The 21,480-nt window shown below is 47.6% G+C and overlaps 1 protein-coding gene across 1 annotated transcript in view; it reads left to right on the top strand.

The window, feature by feature from the left end:
* CDH23 (cadherin related 23) overlaps positions 1-21,480 on the top strand; it is a 213,657-nt gene that overhangs the window by 41,365 nt on the left and 150,812 nt on the right. Inside the window, exons 4-6 of the mRNA XM_080401276.1 lie at positions 10,177-10,319; positions 13,574-13,621; positions 13,859-13,951. Coding sequence (XP_080257402.1) covers positions 10,177-10,319; positions 13,574-13,621; positions 13,859-13,951 — 284 coding nt within the window. The remainder of the gene's footprint in view (positions 1-10,176; positions 10,320-13,573; positions 13,622-13,858; positions 13,952-21,480) is intronic.

Genomic DNA, 21,480 nt, shown 5'->3' with positions numbered 1-21,480 from the left:
TGTTGGTACTGCAAAAAGCTGCCTTCAAAAATGGCATTTGGGGTAGGGGGTGTTGCAGCATGTACGAGGTGTGAGATTTGTACAGATGTGTGCACACCACAGGCACTTCTGGTAAGGTGTGTGAGTATAAGGGCAGCTTTAGGGGTGAATGCCTCTCGCCAGCATGGAGTAGACTTGATTAAACATCTCACCAGTGACCCAGCATCCTGAGTCCCCTCTGGTGGCCTCCACCTCTGTCTTGGAGCTTGCCCAGGCACTGGTGAGAAAGCAGGGTGAGGGTGAAGGTCTTGCCATCACTAATAATCTTGGTTTTCTGCCTTTTACCTAACTGTGATATTCATGCAGAGGAGAACTGGGAGGTGTTTCTCTCCATTGTGATACCTATGACAGTTTCCGTTGACCCATGAGTGTTTAATTAGTTAAAAAATGAACCCTCTTCTTTTTTTTTTTTTTTTTTTGGGGGGGGGGGAGCCTGACAGAAGGCAGGAAGGAACAAAGGAAATATTTCTTATTCGTCTTGGGCTGCTGCTTATTTTAAAAATTAATTAGAAAAGGATATTCTATGGATTTAGGGTTTAAACTTTGTGTCAGAAATGTTAATCAAGACTGCATTAGCTAGGTTTTCCTTGAGGAGTGAGTGGTGGGGGTGTACAGGGTGTTTCAGAGAGGCGGGAGGCAACTTGGAGCAGTGCTCGTGGGGATACTTGGCAGCACGGCCGTGCAGAGCGGATGGGTTTGCCTTCACGGGGGGAGCACCCTCCTCCCCATCCCTAGAGCTGCTGAAATTGGGGCTTGGATCTCATCTAGAGAGCGCTGCTGGGGCTATTCCAGTGCTGGGAGTGCTGATTTTGTAGCACCTTTTCCAGGCCAGTTTTAAAAGCCCCCAGGCAATGTTAGGGCTTTTTGCCATTATTTAACACCTCAGTAGATTTCACTGCTGGGATGTTTCTGCCAACTCCAGATTTATGTTTTCCTTTGCTTTTTCAGTTCATCCTGCCTCCTCCCACCCTTGTATGTGTGTCTCATGGATAGTTGTTAGCGGTTGCATGAGGGCAGCTCTAAGGAGCAAGGCTGCATCTAATATTTAGGATTTTCCAAGAATCCCCTTCCCCAGCCTCCTAGGCGAAACTGCAGGTATTGATGCAGATCTCTGTCTGATTTTGGTTTGGTGTGGTGCTTAGAAACGTAGGAGATGTTCCTGCCATAGTGGAGTTGGAGATGATCTTGCCTACGCTTCTGAGAATTGCCCTGGTCTTCAGGAAACCTCGGGCTTTGTAAGGCGCTACACTGAGTGCTTTCCTGGGCTGACAGGATGTCTTGTTCATCCCTGTCTTCAATTTACAGCTCTACTGTACAATACCAAGTTAATCTCATGTGATTTCCCCCTTTATAACCCCATGATGCTTGGTGCTTATGCTTCCCTTGGTGTTTATCTGCCCTTCCCCGTTCTGTATTTATTCTGTAAGTTTACAAAGCGTGGACTTCCCAGAGTGGAAAGTCTAAATAATTTCACAATTCCCCAGTGCTCCTCTTGTTCTCTGACCCTTCTCAGACAAAGGTGTAAGTGAACCACCAGTTAATTCCCTTTAAAAATATTTTTAAACTAAGTGCCTTGAATGGTTAGCTCACCTGCAGACCTCGTCCTTGTGATGGGGCTGCTCTCCTCACTTGTGCTTTGGGCTCTGCTCAGGAACAGGAGCACATCCCAGCTGGAACTGGCTCCTCTCCTTTCCCCCTCCTGTTGTGGGGATGAAGAGGGAAGGACAGATATCAATAAGAGTGAATGAGACTTTTTGACAGAGCAGCTTCTATGAGGGAACTTTTTTTATGGCACAAACAATGGATGGAGCAGAATTTGCATAAAACTCATTAGAAAAAAGTACAAGTTTCATAAATCTTGTGATAAATTAATGCGATATCATTCCAAACATGATGTATTAATTTTAGGATGAAATGAATGGGTCTGTGATCATTGTTGGTAATTATGAGGCTCCCAGGCAGTTTGGAGAGGAAATTATTTTTAAGAGGGCTTTTTAAGTGCGGGAACCCTTTTCACACCAGGAATATCTTAACAGACCCAGACTCCTTTTTACAAGTATTTATTTTCTTATTTTGCTCTCCTGGGTTGGTGTTTTGATGTAATTGTACTTAGTTCCCTCTTTCGTTCTGATCAGCCTATTCCTTCCCAAAGAAAAGGAAACAAAAGTCCTTCCAGTTTTTGCAAACTGTCAGTGTTCTCCTTTGTCCCAGGGAAGGGCTGTGGGTTTTGTAGTGAACTGGGGGGCAGGAATTGCCAGATCCCCCCGAGCAGGCAGGGGGAATGGGGGGGGGCAGACATCCCCTAAGCCCACTGCTGTTTGCAGGGGTTTGCTCAGGGATGAGCATTTTTTTTAATTCCTCTTTTTCCAGGCAGATTTGGAGATGCCACAGTGATACAAAGGCATATTGGTGATTTTTGGCAGCAATACCCCAGCGTGGTTGGAAAGCTTTTATTAATAAACCTCTGTCTCTAAGCCAAGGGGGTGCCAGCGAGTGAGCAAAGGCTGTGACCTCCATCCGCTGCAAAGACAGCACTGGCATGAAGACATTCATTTTAAACTGGTTTTGGAGAGCGTGCTTGCTTTCTGCTTTGCTGTAAGATCTGTTTGAAGGTAGATGGAGGGAAATTGCTCTGTTCTAACCATGTTGAAATAGGTGTGGACTTTAATTGGAAGGACGCCACTGCCTGTGTGAATGCCAGCAGCCCAGTGACTGCATGCACAGCATCTACCGGGAGAGCCTCAGGTATTCTGTTTAATGATAATGTCAAGGAAGTTCAATATACCACTGTTGTTTGGGGGTTTCTTATCCCCCCCACCCCCACCCCTTCTCTTGTAAAGTTAACTGAAGTGCTCAATAAATAGCAAAGTAAAGCAAAAAAGCCCTCTGTTACGGCCACTCTTGGTGCAAATGCTTGGCTCTTCTTTAACTACTGTTGCACTACTCCTTTTAAACAGCTTTAAACACCCTTTCAAACATTTCTGCGAAAGCTGGGGGGGAACAGAGGCAGGCAATATCTCTTTCTGCAGTTTACTGCTGGCTGTCAGGTCTGCTTATGGATTCCGTCTCGACACTGACTCCCCACTTAAAATAACTAAATGCAGCAGAGAAATTACAGGTTCTGGCTCTGGCTTTCAGCATCTGTGGAACCAGAAGAACTCGGCTGTGCCTTTCACTTCCCAGCTTGATAAACTCCCTCCGAAATGGTTTTGACTGCACAGATTTGTTTCCCCTCTTCTCTGTCACCCCTGTGTTTGGCTTCTTTCTCTCCTGTACGTGATGGGTGATGGCAGTAGCATCAGTGGTTCTTGGACCAGCTTGTGCTGGGCTTTCCCCCATAATTGTCAAAGACCTCCTGTTTTTCTGATGGCAGAAATAGTTCTTTTTCTCATTTATTTATTGTGAGACCCTTTTTGAAAAGTGCTGGTGTGTCCCTGCCCTTTTTCACTCTTGCGCAGCACAGTAATCAGAGCAGAGGCAGCCTTGGTGGTGGGGTAAGCTGATGTTTCCCATTAGCACCTGGAATGAGAAGTGTGTAACACTGAGCTCAGCTTCACTTGTAGGAGTGGAAACTTTGTTTGCTGAGTTGTTCTGGAAAGTTTTGGCTCAAGTGGTTGAGCCTTTTCAGAGGAGGCCAGAGAGGATCTGTTGAGGTTGTGTTTATGAAACAAGCTGGCAGCCACCTGCTTGGGAGAAGGGCTTGGAGACGGATGAGTGGGTTGCCCTTGTACCTGTTGGTGTGCTTTTAGGTATCCCCGAGTGTATCTGCGTGATGTTGGCCAGAGTTTAATCTCAGCATGCTTGCATGGTGTGAATTTTGCTGTTATTGTTCACCCAAGGCATGCTCCAGCTGTGAGGAGCAAGGTCTTCCCGGCAGTAGCAGGCTGGAGCATGTGGTGGTTAGCTTTTTTAACTATGGCCATCTGTGACACTGCTCCATGATGCTGGGACTGACTGGGAGGAAGGCAGGAATGAAGGTGGAGAGACCCCTGGTATCTGCAAGGGATTTCCTGAGCCTAAGTGTGCTTTGGTTGCTCTCCTAGCCCACTGTGCGTTGTCTGCTCTCCTGTCCCCAACTTCGTGTCAGGTGAGGTCTCCTGTGCAGGCTCTGTCCCCAGCTCTGGGTCATCCTCCCTGGGAAAGCAATGAAGCCTTATCCCAAACTCAGGAGCAGCTCCCACTTGCAGTGGCCTCCTGCTTGAAACTAAATTCTTGCTTTACTTTGCTTGCTAGGGAGTCACTGTCCTTTCTTCTCCCTCACATTGCTCAGCAGTGCAGAAATATTGGCACTTCATCTTTTCTTTTAAAAAAATCTTTGGAAAAACTTCATGGAAGGGCTTTTTTTCTTCGTTTATTTTTTTTTTCTGAAAGGTGAAAGAGAAAACGAATTACAGGGAAAGAAAAGGGAGCAGGTGACAAATGAGAAGAACAGGGTTTGAATTTCAAGATCAGATCCATCAAATCCTGACACCAAGCACATCAGAGGCCAGTCTGCTGTGATGAACTGGGCTAATTGGAGATGCATGTGCTGGGGTGACAGGGGCAGGAAGGCAGCTAATATGGGGAGTGGTGTGGGAGAAGTGAATGGGGTGCAATTGCCCCATCTCCCTTCCAAGGAAGGAAGGAGGGGGAGCCAAGGAGATCTGGTGGCAGTGGCCTTCACTTAAGGGGATTCTTTGCTGCAGGGTGCAGATGCTAAAACAATTTTTGTGTAAACAAATTTGTGCTGTTTTGAGAAGTTGAATAGCAACTGAGGGCTCTCTGTGCCAGCTTGTGACCTTGGTTGAGGACCATAGGCATCACTCTTGGCATACAGGCTGTCTCCCTGCTGCTTCTCTCCCCAGTGTGCCTGGTGCCTCTGATCCGTTTGCCTCTGCTACTTAGAAATTTCTGACTTTTTATCCTGCAAACCCCCTTGCCCATAAGCTGAGTGCTCATGGTGCTGGCAGGCTCCAGACCGTTCTCAGTAGTGGTGGCAGAAGACAGGGGGCCAAGAAGCTGTGTGGTGACTGTGCCCAGAGATACGATCTGGAGCTCTAGAGGGGTGGGAAGTGATAAGCCGAGGAGAAATGGGCACTGGCATTTAAAAAGAGGGATTAAAGTTATTCTAATATTGAAGTGTACCTGATGCCTGAAGTCTTGAGCCCCAAAACCAGCGGAGAGATTCCCATTAACTCCACTTTGGGTATGCATCAGACCTTTTAAGAAAGCATCTTATTAAGCAACTAATTATAAACCTGCCCCTTCCATTGGATCCCAGTGCCCTCCATCCCACCTCATTCCTGTGCAGACTGTGTCAGCATCTTGCTCAGGCAGCTGCTTTATCCTCTGACTCTTTCCTGGGCCCTGGGGCTTAGTGCTTCCAAAATGCTCCAGGAGCTCTAAAATCCTTTTGGAGAGTTTACTTTTTCTCCTTTCTCATACCCCTCTTGAAAACAAAACCAGTTGAGAGGAACTGGGAGGGCACAGCCCCTTTGCCTCCTTTCCTCCTTGGCAAAATGAAAGGTTAAAGAAAAATACACAGGTTTACAACTGCAAACAAGATTCTGAGACAGGAGTTCCTGTATGGGGGGAAGAAGTACACCCCATAAAGCAGCCAAACCTAAAAAAAAAAAAAAAGAGTAAAATCCTAGCAGGAAAAAAACAAGAGGCAACAGCAACAAAAAAAGCTCCTGAGGTCAATCAAAGTTCAGGACTTGGAGAAAGAAGAAAATCTGTGTATATGGGAGAGAGAGGGAGAAGTAGCCGTGATTGAGAGAAAGGAGGCAAAAGGAGACAAGATAAATTGTGATTATCTGGTGGAATCAAGACACTTAACTGCCCTGTCTGATTCCTGAGGGGAAACAAATGGCTTCTATAACTTTGTACTGCAGAAGGATAATTTGTCCCTGTTTCCTCAGCCCTTACCGGAGGCCAGGTCGGCACTTGGGCTTGTGGTGGCTCAAACAGCATCCTCAGCACTGCCCCCAGCAGAGCTGGGCAAGCTGTCTGTCTTTGCACGTGCCCCAAGAGGGGTTTCTGACAGATGTGGTACTCCTTGGGCTCTGCACACCCTCTCCAAGTGGGACCCGTTGCTTTCTGATGATTTCCCAGTGATACAGACACCCTTGTGTGAAGATGCTAGTGCTGCTTTTGCAATCCTTTGGCAATTCCTGTGTCGCTTCTGTGAAAGAGTGTGGAGTCCAGCTGCAGAGCTGAGTATCGCTGGGTCACGTGCTTGCCTTGGTCTGGCTTCATCTATGGGTTGGGACAACAGCACCTTCCCTGTGATCACCCTGGAAAACGGGATTTCTTGCAGGCTGTGAAACGGTGACCATGGCACAGGTACTCCAGCTCTGTTTGCCTTGTGCTGTCCAGCTAGCCTGTTCCTCCTCCCTTGGTGCTGAGAGGGGGGAAAAGATATGTGGGGGTAGCAGAGAAGAGGCATGAAATAAATTGATGCTAAAGAAATCTGTGGAAGGTCGCTTAGATGGTGGTGGAAGTGCTGAAGGAGCCCCGTGTGCTTTGCTGTGGTCCCCTCTCACTGCACCCTGCGTGCCTGGTTTACACCACATGCCTAAATTTAGCATTCCCCTGGGGTAGAGCCTGCAAAGACCAGAACAACAAATGACAAAGCAGTTATGAAGCCTCATTTCTTATTTCAGGGATTTGATCTGTATTTTATGCTGCTTTTTTTTTTTTTTTTTTTTTTCCTTGTAATGACTTTGGAGGTGCTCTTAAGTTAGGATGGTGATTACTGACTGGACAAGTAAGGGGAGCTCTTTGTTCTTGGAGCCTCGCTTGTGAGGGTTTGAGATGGTATTTTCTTATGATACGGTGCAGCTTACACTTTAATGTTCTCAGCTGCCCTATCTATCTCTTAATGAGGTTTCTTGTTTCTAACAAATAGAAGGAAAGAAAAGTTGAGGAGGGTACAGGCTCTGAATGTTCTTCATGTGTTTTTCTTTCCTCCTCTTCTACCCACCAAATCTGTCCTTCAGTTTTATGCCCTCAGACCAGAGAGCAGCCAAGCCCAGCACGCTGTTTCACAGGGATCTAGCTCTACATGTCTGCAGACTGGCGGGAGCAAGAGACACAGGTGGGGTGAGGCACTCTGCCCAGAAAGGCCTTGCCTCGTTCTCCAGGTCATCCTGAATTTAGGAACTTAATTTAGGAACTAAATTCCCCAACAGTGGGAGGTAGCTGTAATGCAGAGACGGAGAAGAGTTACATGTTCGTTTGCTGGTTGATTTTGTCTTTTTTCTTTTTCTCTCTATTTTTTTTTTTTGTGTGCAAGTGGGTTTGCAGCACACAAACCATGAATGCAACTATGATTAGAGCTGGGTATGGCATGCTTTTCACGTTCAGCAGGATTTTTAAGATTTTCCTTTCCACTGAGATGCAACCAAGACCTTTTGGAGTTTTGAAGTATTTGTGGTTCTGGAAGGAATTGCAGATAGCCTGTTGATCCAGGGTTTTTGAATGAGATGTAAAGGGGGAAAATCTGTTTATCCCATTAAATCTGAGAGAATACAATGGTATGACCCTGGATTTATCTTGTCCTAGTTACTGGCTTTCACTGCCATGGGGACAGTCACAGTCTTTCTTGTTTCCTGGGGCAAAAAAAACCCTTTTCTAAGGATGGCTTCAGATGTCCTCCAAAATAAAACCAAGCTAGTAGCTAGTTTTATATCAAGGCTCTGCCATTTGAGAAAGTAGGGTTGCTTCATATCTCTGGTGTTGGCTTCACCGAAGATGGGAGCATTGCAGATCAGCTAGCTTATCACAGTAGTTTGGATAAGGACTCTTGCTTTTGGGTCTTTGTCCAAAAATGTCTTTGGTCATGACCTGTCACTTGCTTGCACCTGTGTTGGTGGAAGGAATTTTTTTTCCAGTGATTAATTGTAGCTGCTGCTTTAAAAAAAAAAAAAAAAAAAAAAAAAAGAGCTATTCCTTTTCCAAATAGAAATTTGTCAGGATTTGGGCACTGAGTCTTGCTGTGCTTTCATGCTGTGGAATAGTAATCTTACATTTTGTCCTCTTCATGCATGTGCTCTAGATGGCCTGAGTCATCTTGCTCTTTGTCATAAATGAAGCTTTTCATTTCATCAAAAGTTCAAGCTTTTAAAGCCCTTGTTAAATGTAAAGCATTTTGCTAGCTCTTGACGGTTTGTGGCTTCCTCTTGCATCCGGTCCTGAAGCTGATGCAGCCAGCCAAGCAGCTTGCAGAATTGCAGCTTTGGCAGCAGCAGCTATATAGCCCTAAAGTCACTCCTCTGAGTGTTCAAAGAGCACCGTGGCTCTGCCGGCCAGGGCATGGAAAGAGCTTCTTCCATGAATGGACCCTCAGGCCTGCCAGAATGACTGGGTTCAAGATGCTCTCCTCTAACAGCTATGGTCTACCAGCCTTTTTCAAGGGCATTTGGAGCAGGGTTACGGAAACAGTTTTTTATGAAACAAACCCAAGTTACCAAGAGCTTCACGTGGCTGCTGGTCCTCCCCACTATTTGTCACCTGAGTTTGCACAGACAGCTGTTTCACGTCATGCTAGGATGTTCCCCTGACTGTGGTCAGTGGCCTTGGGACCTGCCAGGCAGCTGGGTCCTCGCTTGAGTGCACTTCATTGATGCTGTATAACACTAAATTTTTAATCAGAAAGTCACGCAGTGCTAAGTCAAATGCCTTACAAAAGTCTATTATTTCTTTGCAGTTACCTTTATCTGCCAAAATTGTAATCTCATCAAAGAATAAAATCAGGTTTGTTTGACAAGGCCTATTTTCTATAAAACTGTGTTGACTGGCATTAATTATGTTCCTATCATTTAATTCTTTATTAATGGAATCTCATATCAGCTTTTTCCATTATTTCCACTGTGATTGATGTCAGCCCAACCGGTCGGTAATTGCCAGGGTTGCTCTGCTCGCCAAGCCGTGCCACCGCGTTTGCCCTCTGGTCTACTGGAGCTTCCCTCCTCTTCCCAGAAGGATGAAACTTTGACATCTGTTCTCCTCGGCCAGATGATTTGGGGTCTTGGAGTGCTCTCTTACTGCCACAGATTGCTCACACAGAGAAAATTCCACACACCGCATCCTCGAGGCCAGGTGGTCAAGGGGGTCTCCCATCCTTAGCTCTGCCCATCAGCTTTTTTCCTCCCATCTTCTCCCCCTTCCTGCTAAGGAGGGGACTGAGAGCAGCTGGGTGGGTAACAGGCAGCCAGCTGTAGTCAGCCTGCTACAGCAGACTTTAAATGTGCTCAGAGCTGTCATGGAGAGGTCTGAAATTATTTGAGGAGGTTCTTACAGGGCTGAGCTGAGGCTCCAAGGGTGGTGGCCATCCCTTGCTTTTGGAACAGTAGAAGTCATCCTGCTCCAGGAGTAGTGTAGAGATTAGAGAGAGGACACATGGCCCCCATGCAGCAGCTTCAGACAGTCTGGGTTTCCTCTCTGGTCAGGAAGAGATGTTTACAACCACATGCCCGCGAGGGATGGCTGAGCAAGGTCTCTGTTTTCTGGGGTATTCAGGATGCTGCAGAAGATGGTTTCAAACATGAGCTGGCAGAAGGTAGTGATGGATTTCTCCCAGTGCCTCTTAGACTCTCTGGTTGTGTGGGTTCCACATATGCCAAAAAGATGAGCGCTTACTGCAGTTGTTGTGTTTAGAACAAACCCCACGTCTGTGTCTGGCTCCAGGTCCTACCAAATCCCTGAGCCACCTGTGGGCATCATGCCCGTGCTCTTGGCCTTGGGGTGTTTGCTTTTAACTCGGAAATGTTTTTGCTGGTGGTGTCCCTTGGTGGAGGAAAGCGTGAGGGAGGCTGGTAGGTGCGTACCCAGAAGAGGCATGGGTTCCTCTAGCATCTCTAGTGCCTGAGATGGCTGCACTTCTGCTGAGATAATGTGGTTTTTCTCTTTTGAGAAAAGCAAGAGAGGAGCTGTGGCTCGATTTATCTGTGCTAGAGGGAACAGTAAGGCTCTGCACAGCTTGACTCCCCTTGCTGCTTGAGCCATTGTAGCACCATGAGGAAATAACTTGGGAATGACTTAAGGGACAAAGGCAGAAGACTTGCGTTCCCCGACGAGGACAAGCAGGATGTTTTCAGGATTTCTTCCTCTCTGTCCCATTTTACTCATGGTTTCTTTCCTTTCTGTCTCTCCCAGGTTCCTCAGTGACTCAGCTGCTGGCCCGAGACCTGGACAATGACCCACTGGTCTTTGGCGTGGTCGGTGAGGAGGCCAGCCGTTTCTTTGCAGTGGAGAGCACGACAGGGGTTGTCTGGCTCAGGCAACCCTTGGACAGAGAGGTAATGCTGCTTGCTGCTGAGAGCATCCTCTGCTGAGGGAGAGGGGAAAAAGCCTCTCTGCTCAGATAAATGGTGGCTCTCCACCTTAAGTGGCAGCTGAGATGCAGCCTGGGTGGTGCTCCCATGGGGAATTGGGAATCCAGGTGTGTCCATGATGTGGTCTGTCCCTAGCCACCCTGTCACTGTCCCCAGCTCAGTGGGGACATGGGGAACAAGCAGGGCTCTCTGATTCGGTCTGGATTGTTGGTTTTCCTGGATTCTGGAATAATATCTGTGAGTCTGGAAGTAAAGAAATTAATAAATGGAGGTGATCTACCAAAGAGCCAGGATACTCATACATTCAGGGAAACCTACAGGCTTCTTCTTTAAAGCTGTATTCTGATTAAATCCTGTGCTATTTAGAGCAGCATGTGAAAAGATGTGAGATATCCCTGCTTATTTCAATGTCATCATGACTTATAATCTGTGGATTCAGGTTGCTGGATGCTAGATCTGGAAAGATTCTTGCCTGGAAGCTGTTTCACACCCCTATTTTCAATGGTAGTTTTGGTGTGCAAGGGTGGTATCCCATCCAGGTGCCTGTTTTACAAAAGCCCTGGCCCTTGCAACATTCCTGAAGCAGGGAGGAAGGGGATAGCACAGGCGCTTGGACAGGAGCTCGGTAAGACTGTAAGAAAATACCGTATGGCTTAGGCAACAGGCTTCTTCCCCTGTGCTGCTTTCTGTTGCCTGTGTTCGGTTCTTCCTTTGCTAGCAGCAGTGTTGTAAAGATAAAAGCCCATTAACACAGCTCAGGGCTGTCCCAGCCAGCCAGATGTGGAAGAACTGGGTGGTGGATGCTGCTCAGGCTGTGGAGGGCAAACCCAATTTTACAGCGTTGAGAGCGAGGCTCTGGAATATGTGTTTTTCTTCACCCCTCTCCCCTCCGCCTCCCTGTGCCAACAGCTGCTGGCATGAGTCATAAATCTTCCCTTATTCAAATGCCTACTGCTTCCCAATACTTATGATACCAGCCTTAAGCCAAGGAGGGTGATCAATAGATTCTTAGGTGTCTTTTGATGGAGAGTGGGAAAGGAGATGAGCAGAGCTTGCATGCATGGCTTGGCTGAACCAGGAGAGGAGCCTGCGCTGATGCTGGGGCTCAAAGTCAGTGATACCTGGAAGAGGGTGAAGGCAGACATGTGCATAGCTTGGTATGGGAAAGGTGTAAATGGCAGTCTGTGGTGGAGGAACCAGGATGGTGTGAGAAGGAAGGGATGGAGGTGGACAGGACACTGGGAGCAGAGAGTGCTGGCCTGGATTCATGAGTTGAGAAAATCAGGGGAGAGAATGCCATACAAGAAAAGTCGTAGGGGAAAAAAAAAAAAAGCATAAGATCAATTATTGTACAATGGAGGAGAAAAAGATTTGAAAAGGGAGAGGGAGTCATAGTAAGGTAAATAATGCAGGAAAAAAGAAAATAGAAAGGAAAAAAGGAAGGAGCAGATGTATGGAGGCAAAACAAATTTTAAAAGATTTTTTTTTTTTACTCCCACAAAGATTAGAAGGAGAACAGGTTTAAAATAGAAAAAAATCCCACCTGAGTCTAAAAAAACGTATGTGCTAACATGAAGGGTGGAGGCAGAAATTAGCAAGTGGCAGTTTCTCAGATTATTTTATGAAGTTTTAAAAATTTAAATGCTCAACAGGTTGCTTCTTATCTCCTATTTTTCTTTTTTTCCCTACTGCTTTGTCCCTCAAGGTGGCACCGATGACTAAGGGGGAGATGGATGGAAGACTGCTGCAGCAGGGTGGGATGTTGCAGGGAGCAGAAGCTCTCCTCTGCATAGGTCTTTCAGCTCTTCATTCTGCCTGCAAGCATTGCCCCAAGGCAGGAGCTGGGAGAGGCTTTCTCAGGCTGAATTTCCCATCTGTTTGGACCGGGGGCCTGAGGTGGGGGCAGATGTGGGGACAGGAGGGGTGGACACTCTGGTGAGCTGTTTCCCCAAGTCCTTATCCAAGATGAACCGCTACCCTGGTGCGAGCAGAGCTCCTGGCCTGGGCACTGGTGGCTGCTGCCTGTCCCTGAGCCGGTCTTATTAGGAATAAATCAACCAAACTGGCGGCGTGGTGAGCCTTTTCAGGCCTGCTGTCCAGCCTGTTCTGCACGATGCTTTGGAAGCATGAGGTTGCTGTGCTCTGGCAGCTTGGGCTGGGACACAGGGGGCAGGAAGGGATGCTGGAGGAGGAAGGGGTTGCTGGGACTGGGGGAAGTGAAACACCAGCTGGTTCCCAGGTACCAGATAGGTATGGTGGTCCAAGTCCTGCTGTTCATTCCTGTGCGATTCCTTGGTAAAACTTGAGCAAAATGATAGCTGCTGGAAAAGAAAGGTCTGCCTCCACTGGCAATATCCCCCTGCCCTAACACCGAAATAATCCCCTCTTCCCTGCTTGTCCCTCACCCCAGCACCAGTGACTCTAGCATATTGCCATTTAAGACCGAGCTGTTAATTTAGTTAAAGCAGTAAGGGGTAGAGAGGACTGCACAGGCATTTTTTTTAATAGGCTTATGGGATTTCAGCCAGTTCTTACTACAGACCCTGGGCTTATCCCAGTGTTCCCAGCTATGTGACATCCCAAGAACTGCTGCATAGCAGGTAAGTTAGGAAAGCAGCAGCAAGATTTAATGTCCTCAGTGAAACTGTGGTATTGTCATCTCAAACAAAAGCTAATTACACAGTTTTTTCTTTGGACTTTCTTGTCTTTTTACATCGTCCCTGTATCTTGCAGTCAGAGGTGGTGCCAGGCTACAGTACACCGTGGGTGGAAAACTGCCTTTCTCTGCCTTGCACTTACTCCCTCTTGCTGCTACAAGCAGGCAGCCTGCAGCACCAGTGACTGGGCAGGCGTGCAAAGAGAGCTGGGGCTTGCTGGCATGCTACAGAAGGTTAAACGGTGGGCTCCTTTCATCTACTTTAGCCTAGTTGTCTGTTTAAAGTGCTCAGTCGGATAGTTGGTTCTTTAGTCCCTGCATCCCCCTGACCCAGGGCAGATGGCTTTCTGCCTGTGAAATGTGGCTGGAGCCTCGCTGGCATTGACATTTCTCAGCGTTTTATACTTAACATAGGTAATTGCACTCAAGCGCCCCTTCTCTTCTTGAAGGTCCTGAAAGCATTTTGCATGTAATAATATTGGCTAAAAGTCCCAAGCCTGCCATCTGCAGATAAACACTACAGTATCTTTAATTATATGTTTTCCTTCTCCTTCCTTTTCAGACTAAGTCAGAATTCACGGTTGAATTTTCTGTCAGTGACAGCCAAGGGGTAAGTGTGACTTCTCATTTCATGGTCTATGGCACAGGTGGAGGGGAGACAGGAGGATGAGCGTGGGTTGCCGGGGGACCTTTTGCATCACCCTGGGGGTGTCTGGGGAGTGGGGCCAGCCCTGGCCATCGCTTGCCGAAAGCCCGACTCGGAAAACATAGCCACAAGCTTCTTTTAGGTTTTAAATCCATGCATAAAGCTGATGTCTGCTCCCTGTCGTTATCCTTGTGACCACAGGTGATCAAAGGGACGGTCAACATCCAAGTTGGAGATGTGAATGACAACGCCCCGCAGTTCCACAACCAGCCCTACAGTGTCCGCATCCCGGAGGTAGGGATTGTCGCAGTCTCTCCATGCAGCCTGGCTCCTGGCTCTTCCCTCGGTGGCCACACTTGCTGCCTGGCTGCCACCACTGGGCTGTCTGCTTGGCTGTGTGTGGGCCACCGAGGTACAAAACTATTCTCCTGCCCTGCACCCTCCCTGGGGCTGGGGGAAGGTTAAACCTCTGGAAGTTATTGTTGCCTGAAACTGGGCAGAAGTGAAGTGACCATGTTCTGGGTGTTGGGGGAAGGCAGGTGGAAGAGGAGACTTGGAGCTCAGAGTCTTTGCAGCCGTGGTGAGGTCTTTCCCATGACAAATGTGAAATTTGAAGATAGCTGTAAATGGGTACCTGTTTCTTTTTCTTCTCCTTTGAGACGGGGGTGATGTGCAGCTCTTGTCACAGAGGCCACCTGAGGCAGGAATAAATGTTTCTACAAATGCCAGATTTCTGGCAAAGTCCTGCCCAAAGACTTCTGCCTTTGCTGGTGGTTCCCTTTGACAGCTCCGTAGCAGGACTTGTCCCATGATGTCCTAGGTATAAAATAGGTATGAAGGGACCACAGGAGATCATCTGGCCCAAGCTCCTGCTAAAGCAGAGAGTATTTTCTTGTTAGATCAGATTGTTCAGGGCTTTATCCAGCCAAGTGTTGAATATCTCCTAACACAGAGCTTCCACAACCTTCTGCTGCTCTATCTCTGTGTTGGCCGTTGCAAAGGAGGTAACACCTAGTCATACCATCAGGGAGAACTTCTGCACCTGGAGCTCAGCTTGGCAAAAATACGCCAGGAACTTACAGTTCTGATGTGAATTTAGACTTTAAAGATGTGGAGTGGAAGGTGGTTTCTGGTGCTAGGAGGACAAGGTTTGGGGCGTTAGATTTTTAAACAGGGGATTAGTACGGCATTTCATATCCTCCAGTGGAGGAAACCTCTCCCTCTTGCATCCTGGTGCCAGGGCAAGAGCCCGTTTTTCCCAGTGCGTGCTTTGGGGTGTGGATGAGGTCAAGTGTGCATCTGTGTGTGTGTGAAATCAAGCAGTCTTTGGTAATTGAGAGGTATATATGATTGTGTTACAACAGTTTATTTAATATGCTGGCTGCTGATGCCCTGCTGTGCTGGGCTTTGATCTTTCCCTGTCCCTCAGCTGTGAGGATGAGGTTTCTTCATTAAGTTGCTTGTGATGTACGAGCCAGGAGTTTTAGTCTCATCTTTGCGCCAAGTCATCTGAAACCTCCTTTTGAGAATGACACTGGGTCAGAGTCATTTCTTCTCCTCTTTACAGCACAAATGGTGCAGAAATGGCTTGACAAAGGCTGCACAAGCTGCTCCTTGCTCTCGCCTTTCTGCTCGGTCCTCTGGAGGCTGATGGTGGCCACCTTGCCTTGCTGCTTCTGGTGATGGGTTGTCTGCAGAGGTCTGCAAAGCAGAAGGAATGTCAGTTGGACTGAAGGAGAATAGCCTCCTTTCCTCTGCCCTCAGACTTACCTCTGGTTTTGCTATTTACAGCACCTGGTACAGAGGACTCCCTTCTCCACATGGAGGGAGAGGGGAAGTGGGTTTCTGTGCCTCAGGAACTGGTGTTGTGTTAACCCTGGTGTTTATATACCTGGGGCATCTGTGCTGTATTTCCTCTTGCTCATTGCTTCTGCCCCGAGAGCCGATACTGCAAATCTTAAGCCTTCCACGTTTCCAATCTTAACCTGTGTTAGTCCTGCGGAGCGGGGAGGACAAAGGTCCAGTGCTGCTTTGGAAAACTAAGGCTGGGCGAGGAAAGGGAACTGCAGACAGGTCATTTGGACAAAAAAAATAAAATAAAAGGAGATTGAGCCCCAGAGTTCCCCTCTTGCTTGTCATGCTGCTTTGCCATGAGTAACGATTCTGCCGGGAGGGATTTCCAGGACCACCTAGTTGTTTGGGGTGTAGCAGGCACAGTGCTTCCACCAGAGTGCCTGCTCTGCCACTTGGCCTTCAGAGCTGTGCTTTTCTGGAGGTTGTCCTAATCAAATTATAAAGCATAGCATGCCAGTTTCCAGTTTCTAGCCGTGATCCTTAACCAAGGGCACCAATCAGAAGTAATGAGCCACAATTGTGTTGCTCAGCCAGCATCCTGGAGACACTTCTGTTCTTCTGCCAGGGAGAGAGCCTTGTCTTGTCAGGCACTGTGAGAGCAGGGGATGGGGTCCAACCACCTAAAGAGGACCCTCCAAGGGCTAAGGCCCACAGGAGATGTGAGCAGTGAACTTACTCTGTGTGTACTGGCACAGATAGATCTTGAGGAAAAGATGCCCACTTGCTTTGAGATCTTTGCTTGTCTACGGTTTTTCCCTGTTGCTTGTCCACAAGTATTCAGAGTTTGAGGGGATGTGTTGTGGAGAGGAGCCTTCAGAAGCTGAGGCCCCCGGAGTCTGGGCACACCTGGAATGCAGCTGAGGCAGGGGAACCAGTCATGGTAGGGGATGATGCTGTCATCCCCAGTGCTCCAGACAGCTCAGGCCAGGGCGTGCAGCAAGGGTGTGGGTAGCAAAATCTGTCTTAAAGACCTGCCAGCCCAAGATGAAGGGCCTATAGCTAATGAATAAATGGGCTGGAGCTTGGGGATGGAGAAGAGGCTAGTAGAAGTGCTGGTGTGGCTTTGCATAGACTGGATCTGTGCAGAATTGGCAGCTAATGAGGGTTTTTCTCTTTTTAATTTTGAGATAAATGGATGTATCGATTTGCAGTTGTCCTAGCTAATGGAGCAGCAACAGAAAGGCTATTTAAACCTCGCTGCTATTGTGTGGCACTAGGAAAGTCAAAAGAGGAGTGTGCATAAATAAATGGAACATGAAGTAAACTGACCTTTAAAAACAATACTGCCTCTAAATACCCGTCCTGGCATTTTACGCAGTCCACTTGATTTGAGAATGGGAATTTATTTGGGCATGGGCTGCAGACTGTGATTCCTCTCTAGCATGGGGAGGGGGGAGAGGATGCCCAGGTTAACTGTGGGTTCTTCCTTGACACAGCAGCTCTGAATACCCAGACCAGGGATTGCTCATGTGTTAGGCTGATGCCACTGGTCCTCTGCGCTTGTCATGTCTTAATCGCATCCCTGGTACCTGGCTGGAATAGCTGACCGAGGGCCTGTGTGTCAGGAGAGGGATATTGCTCCAGCGTAATCGTCCATCCCGTCTGGGCAAGGGCGCCCCGTGATTTGCTTGTCAAAAGGCAACGAGGCGGTGCGGACACTTTCAAGTCTGTAAAGAAAAGGGGAATCCTGCTAGAATTGGCAACTTAATTCACCAAGCTGGCCTCGACAGAGCTCATTAAGTTCTCGTGTATTCATTTCAGGCTAATGGCTGTCATGCTGACTGCTGTTTGATTTGCTATAATAGACTTTTATGGCTTTCCAGTTTGCTAGGACGTGTGTGTCTGTGCCCTGTGGTGCTGCTGTAGTACATTAGTTAGCTGCTCATGTGCTTGCTACTCTGACCTTCAGGGTTTGTTCTCCTCTTAGATGCATCTCTTGCACTTCACCTCTTTCATGCATTCTTTTTCACTCTCCTCATCTCACCCAGCCCCAGGGTACCGTGTTTCTGTGACTCTCAGGGTTTGGCTTTTAAATCGGGAGAGATGTATTGCTAAGCCCATGGCAGGCTGTTGTGGCGATGCCTCAGTTTCTGACAAGTCCGATCTGCTTTATCTAATCTGTTTTTCCGTTTCGCTGGATCTGTAGGAAACTAGTCTTGTTGGATTGTCATGGTCCAACGCTTTTATGTGAAGCAAGTGAAGTACAGCCAAAGCCCCATGTTGGTTCTGTGGTACCTGGTGTGGTGTTGGGATCAGGGTGGGCTGTTCGCTTTGGTGCAGGCTTTCTTGTCCCACCTTCCAAGTATGAGACCTTCTGGGGCATGCAACCCTCCATTTTGCCTTTGAAGCGAACAACCTTTAAGCTTATGCTTAAAAGGCATAACTCTGCAAGCCTCTTCTGCATCTGCTACTTCCAGGTGCCACGCCGTCTACAGATCTTGGGTCCTGCAGAGCTTCTGCAAATGCGGAGGCCATCATGTGGTGTGGTAACCAAGTCTGGTATCTTCTTGTGAGGAGCTGTTTTCCCCCATAATTCCCCCAAGTCTTGAGCTTGTTGATCAAGTCCAAACAATCTCTGGCATTCTCTTGGCCCTGAAGCATCAGCAGTTTTCATGTGCTGGCAAAACGGTCACTTAATTGTTGCTTTCTTTGCTGAATGTTTCCTTGGGAGGTTTCCAGTGGGACTTTCTTTCCTTTGGTGCTTTCCCCACCTTGTTCCTCCTGTTATACTTAATGCATTGAGTGGTTTATAACGCAATGCATATTATTGGGTTACATCTTCCAGCAAAAAGCTGTCCTCAGCCAGGCTCTGGGCCAGAGACTGCTGTTTAGCACCCCAGCCGCTCATGAGATGACAGTTACACCACAAAAAAGTAGCTGTAACTTGGCAGGAGATAGCAACTGTAAAAGGGTGCTCTTTTCGAAAGGCACCCACTGCAACCACAACCATCCACCTTGGGACTGTGCTTATCTCATCTTGAGTTCAAGCAAGCACCAGTACGAGGAAGGGCTGTGGGAAAGGAGTTTAAAAATAGAAAGGAGAGTTTCTGGGCAGCATCAGCTGAGGCAGCTACAGTCCAGCTTGCAGGTGTCACATCTCCTGAACTCAGCCCTGATTTACCGATTTATTTTAATTGGGAGGCAGGCAGGCACTTACCATCAATAGCAATCCCTTCTGCTCAGGGAGTAGCCTTTGGGATTGAGCCTTCACAAGCTGCTGGTCACCATTTCCATCTTTAATGTGGTGGTGTAGTTGAAATAGTGGCTTTTATGATGTGTGTGGTTTTGGGTTTTTTTCCAACTGTGTAGAAGTGTTTGATGAGGAAGGGGAGGAAAAGGAGGGGACTGTTGCTGCCCTGTCCCATTACACAGCCTGGAACCCAGACCATGCTGGATGGTGAGCAGGGGCAGGGAGGATCAGAGAAAGCCCCCAAAGCCCTAGCTGTAATTAAAATTATTATTTTGCTTTAATGGCAATAATGTTGGTAATTACATCAGTTTCCCTGCCATCCTGCCCAGGAGTCTTCAGGGGCTCGTATAATTCTATTGCGATGGCTCTGAGGCCTGATGCTGCGCATATGAAGCAGCTGCAGCGAGCGTGAGCTCTCGCTTCAGCCACATTAGCCATTCCCTTGCACGTTCCCAGGCACCTTTTGCTTGTTTGTTGTTTTGGTTTGTTCGTGTGTCCCCCCCGTCCCCCCCCTCTTTAAATAAAAAGCCTTTACATTGAAGCTGATGATATCAGAGCTGATAAAGATGTTCCCACTACGTTGCAAAATGGCCTATAATCATTGTTGGCTGCTTTTCTTCCTAGTTTTGTTGGTTTTTTTTCCCTGCTCTTCCCCTCTCCCTCCAGCCTTCTCCCCACTCACTGTTTGCCTTCTCTCCCTGCCCTTACACTTTTGTGTGGATTTTAGAACTGAACAAATGATTTACAAAGAATAACTGATCCACCAAGTACAGCCTTACTCTCCTTCCACCACTTCTGCGCATGCAAAATTTTCAACTAATACAGTTCAATACAAACTCCTCTGCAGCACTTTGGATGCAATTTAATTTACTTATGGCATTTTGTTTTTAAAAGAAACTTCCTGGAAAGGCAACAAACAAATCTGCTAATTATTCAAGCTTTGTTTATTAAACACTGTTGGGGAGAAGCCAGCCAGTTGTCTTTTGTGGGTAGGCAAGCATCTCCACCTCCCTTCCACCCTGGCATCCCATGGGCATGGCCAGTGCTGGGGACTGAGGGTGATCTCTCACCCCTGTCGCAGATGTGGGAGGTGAGGCTTCAACTGGCGGTTGCTGCAAGCAGGTGAAACATTTTCCAAACTGCCTGAGCATCCTCATTTCTAATTGTTTGTTTTTGCTGGGTTTCAAAACCAGCCTCCCTCAGCCCTGAAGGAATAGCTGGCTGACAAAATGATGGGTTAGATGTCCACGTTGTCTTTCCAGCTTCACAGAGCTGGTCACCATGCACTTGTTTTGATCTTTCTCCTTTACAGACTTTGTTTTTATTACTAACTTTGTTCAGCAAACTCCTGCAAGCAGAGACGCATTGTGAAGGCTGTGCCCTTCCCTTCAATAGTCTTAAGATCAGGCGTACTGTCCATCTATTAAAAAGCCATCTCTTAGCTGGATGAGATAATCCTTTTGAGAGGGTTTCATCTCCTCTGTAATCACTAGGTAGAATATAATATCCCTCAAAGAAATTATGCCTCCTCTCCTTCTCTCTCAAACCCAGCCTGCATGATCCACCAAGATGGGGTTATTTCTATATTGCCTAGGAAGATTGAATGTTAAAACATATCTTTACGTGGAGAAAATTGCCAGGTCAGGATTTTGCCAGCAGTGCCATGGGATGCCTGTCTTCATCAGTAATCGAGAGGCTATGCGAGTGGCTGTTTCCTGGCTTGCGCTGGCATGGAAGAGCAGAAAGAAGGGGAGCTGAGAAAGTAGCATGCGGGTAGGGACTGAGGGATGTGAATAATGCACAAGTCATCAGGCTGAGTTTACTGTGACGGGAGGCGGGGGGGGGGCAGGGGGGATGCTATGTGTGTAGGCACGCTGGGTACGTTTGGCTCTGGGGCAAGTTTGTAAATATTCATAAAGGTCCCCACTTTCCACATGCAAGCAAAACATAAATGGGCTGTTTTAAGTGTAGGGAAATACAGGTGCCGTCTTGAGCGTTCATTCTAGCTTTTGGATGCTGGCAGCTCCTTTGAGCAAGAGCTTGGAAGCACACCAGGCAGCAGCTGCCATCTCCCTGCTCTTTTCCGCCAGCACTGAAGAAAGGCATTTAAACGAAACGGACTGCAGTGCATTGAGTAAAAAAGGGTGTTTGGGCTAAAGGGTTTGCACAGTTGACACCAGAGATATCCCTGGGATTTCTGTAGAAACTTTACTTTTCAAGAGGTGAGATGCTTATGAGAGACATATGCTGCATCTCTATGATGAGACATGGAGGATTTGAGTGGCATGGCTTGGGTACGGGGTGTTGTACGGGGCTGGGAGGCTCATAAGAAGTCTCTCCTTTCCTTGCATGGAGGAAGCCAAAGTAGGTGCTTGGACCTAGAAGCATCCTTCCCTCTGAAGGTCATCTTGACAAAGTGCAAGCTTTTGTCATGATTGTTGCTGCGTATACTGTGATGCCAGACGGAGAACGTCATTGGGTCTTGAGTGACGTCCTGATGTCCTAGGGAGAAAGTCAGTCTCTGCCTCTGGCAGTCCTGTCCCTTGTCTGGCTTCACCAGTAAACAGGAGACCCTGGTCCTTTAAAACATGTGCCCAAGGAGTGAAATGAGAGACGCAACAGAAACTACTGGGGCGGAAAACTCCAAATGGCGTGGAAGTAATGTGTAAAGTGTCCTGGAGATAACAGTCATTTCCACCAGGCAAAACTTGGGCTGTTTCTGGAAGGATACTGCAGCAAGGAGGCGGGGCAACCTGAAAATCAGAAATAGTCATACTGT

The sequence above is a fragment of the Falco punctatus genome (assembly GCF_963210335.1).
Source record: "Falco punctatus genome assembly, chromosome: 9".
NCBI lineage: Eukaryota > Metazoa > Chordata > Aves > Falconiformes > Falconidae > Falco > Falco punctatus.
The sequence above is the reverse complement of the archived record's forward strand: the minus strand, read 5'-3'. Positions and strand labels throughout refer to the sequence as shown.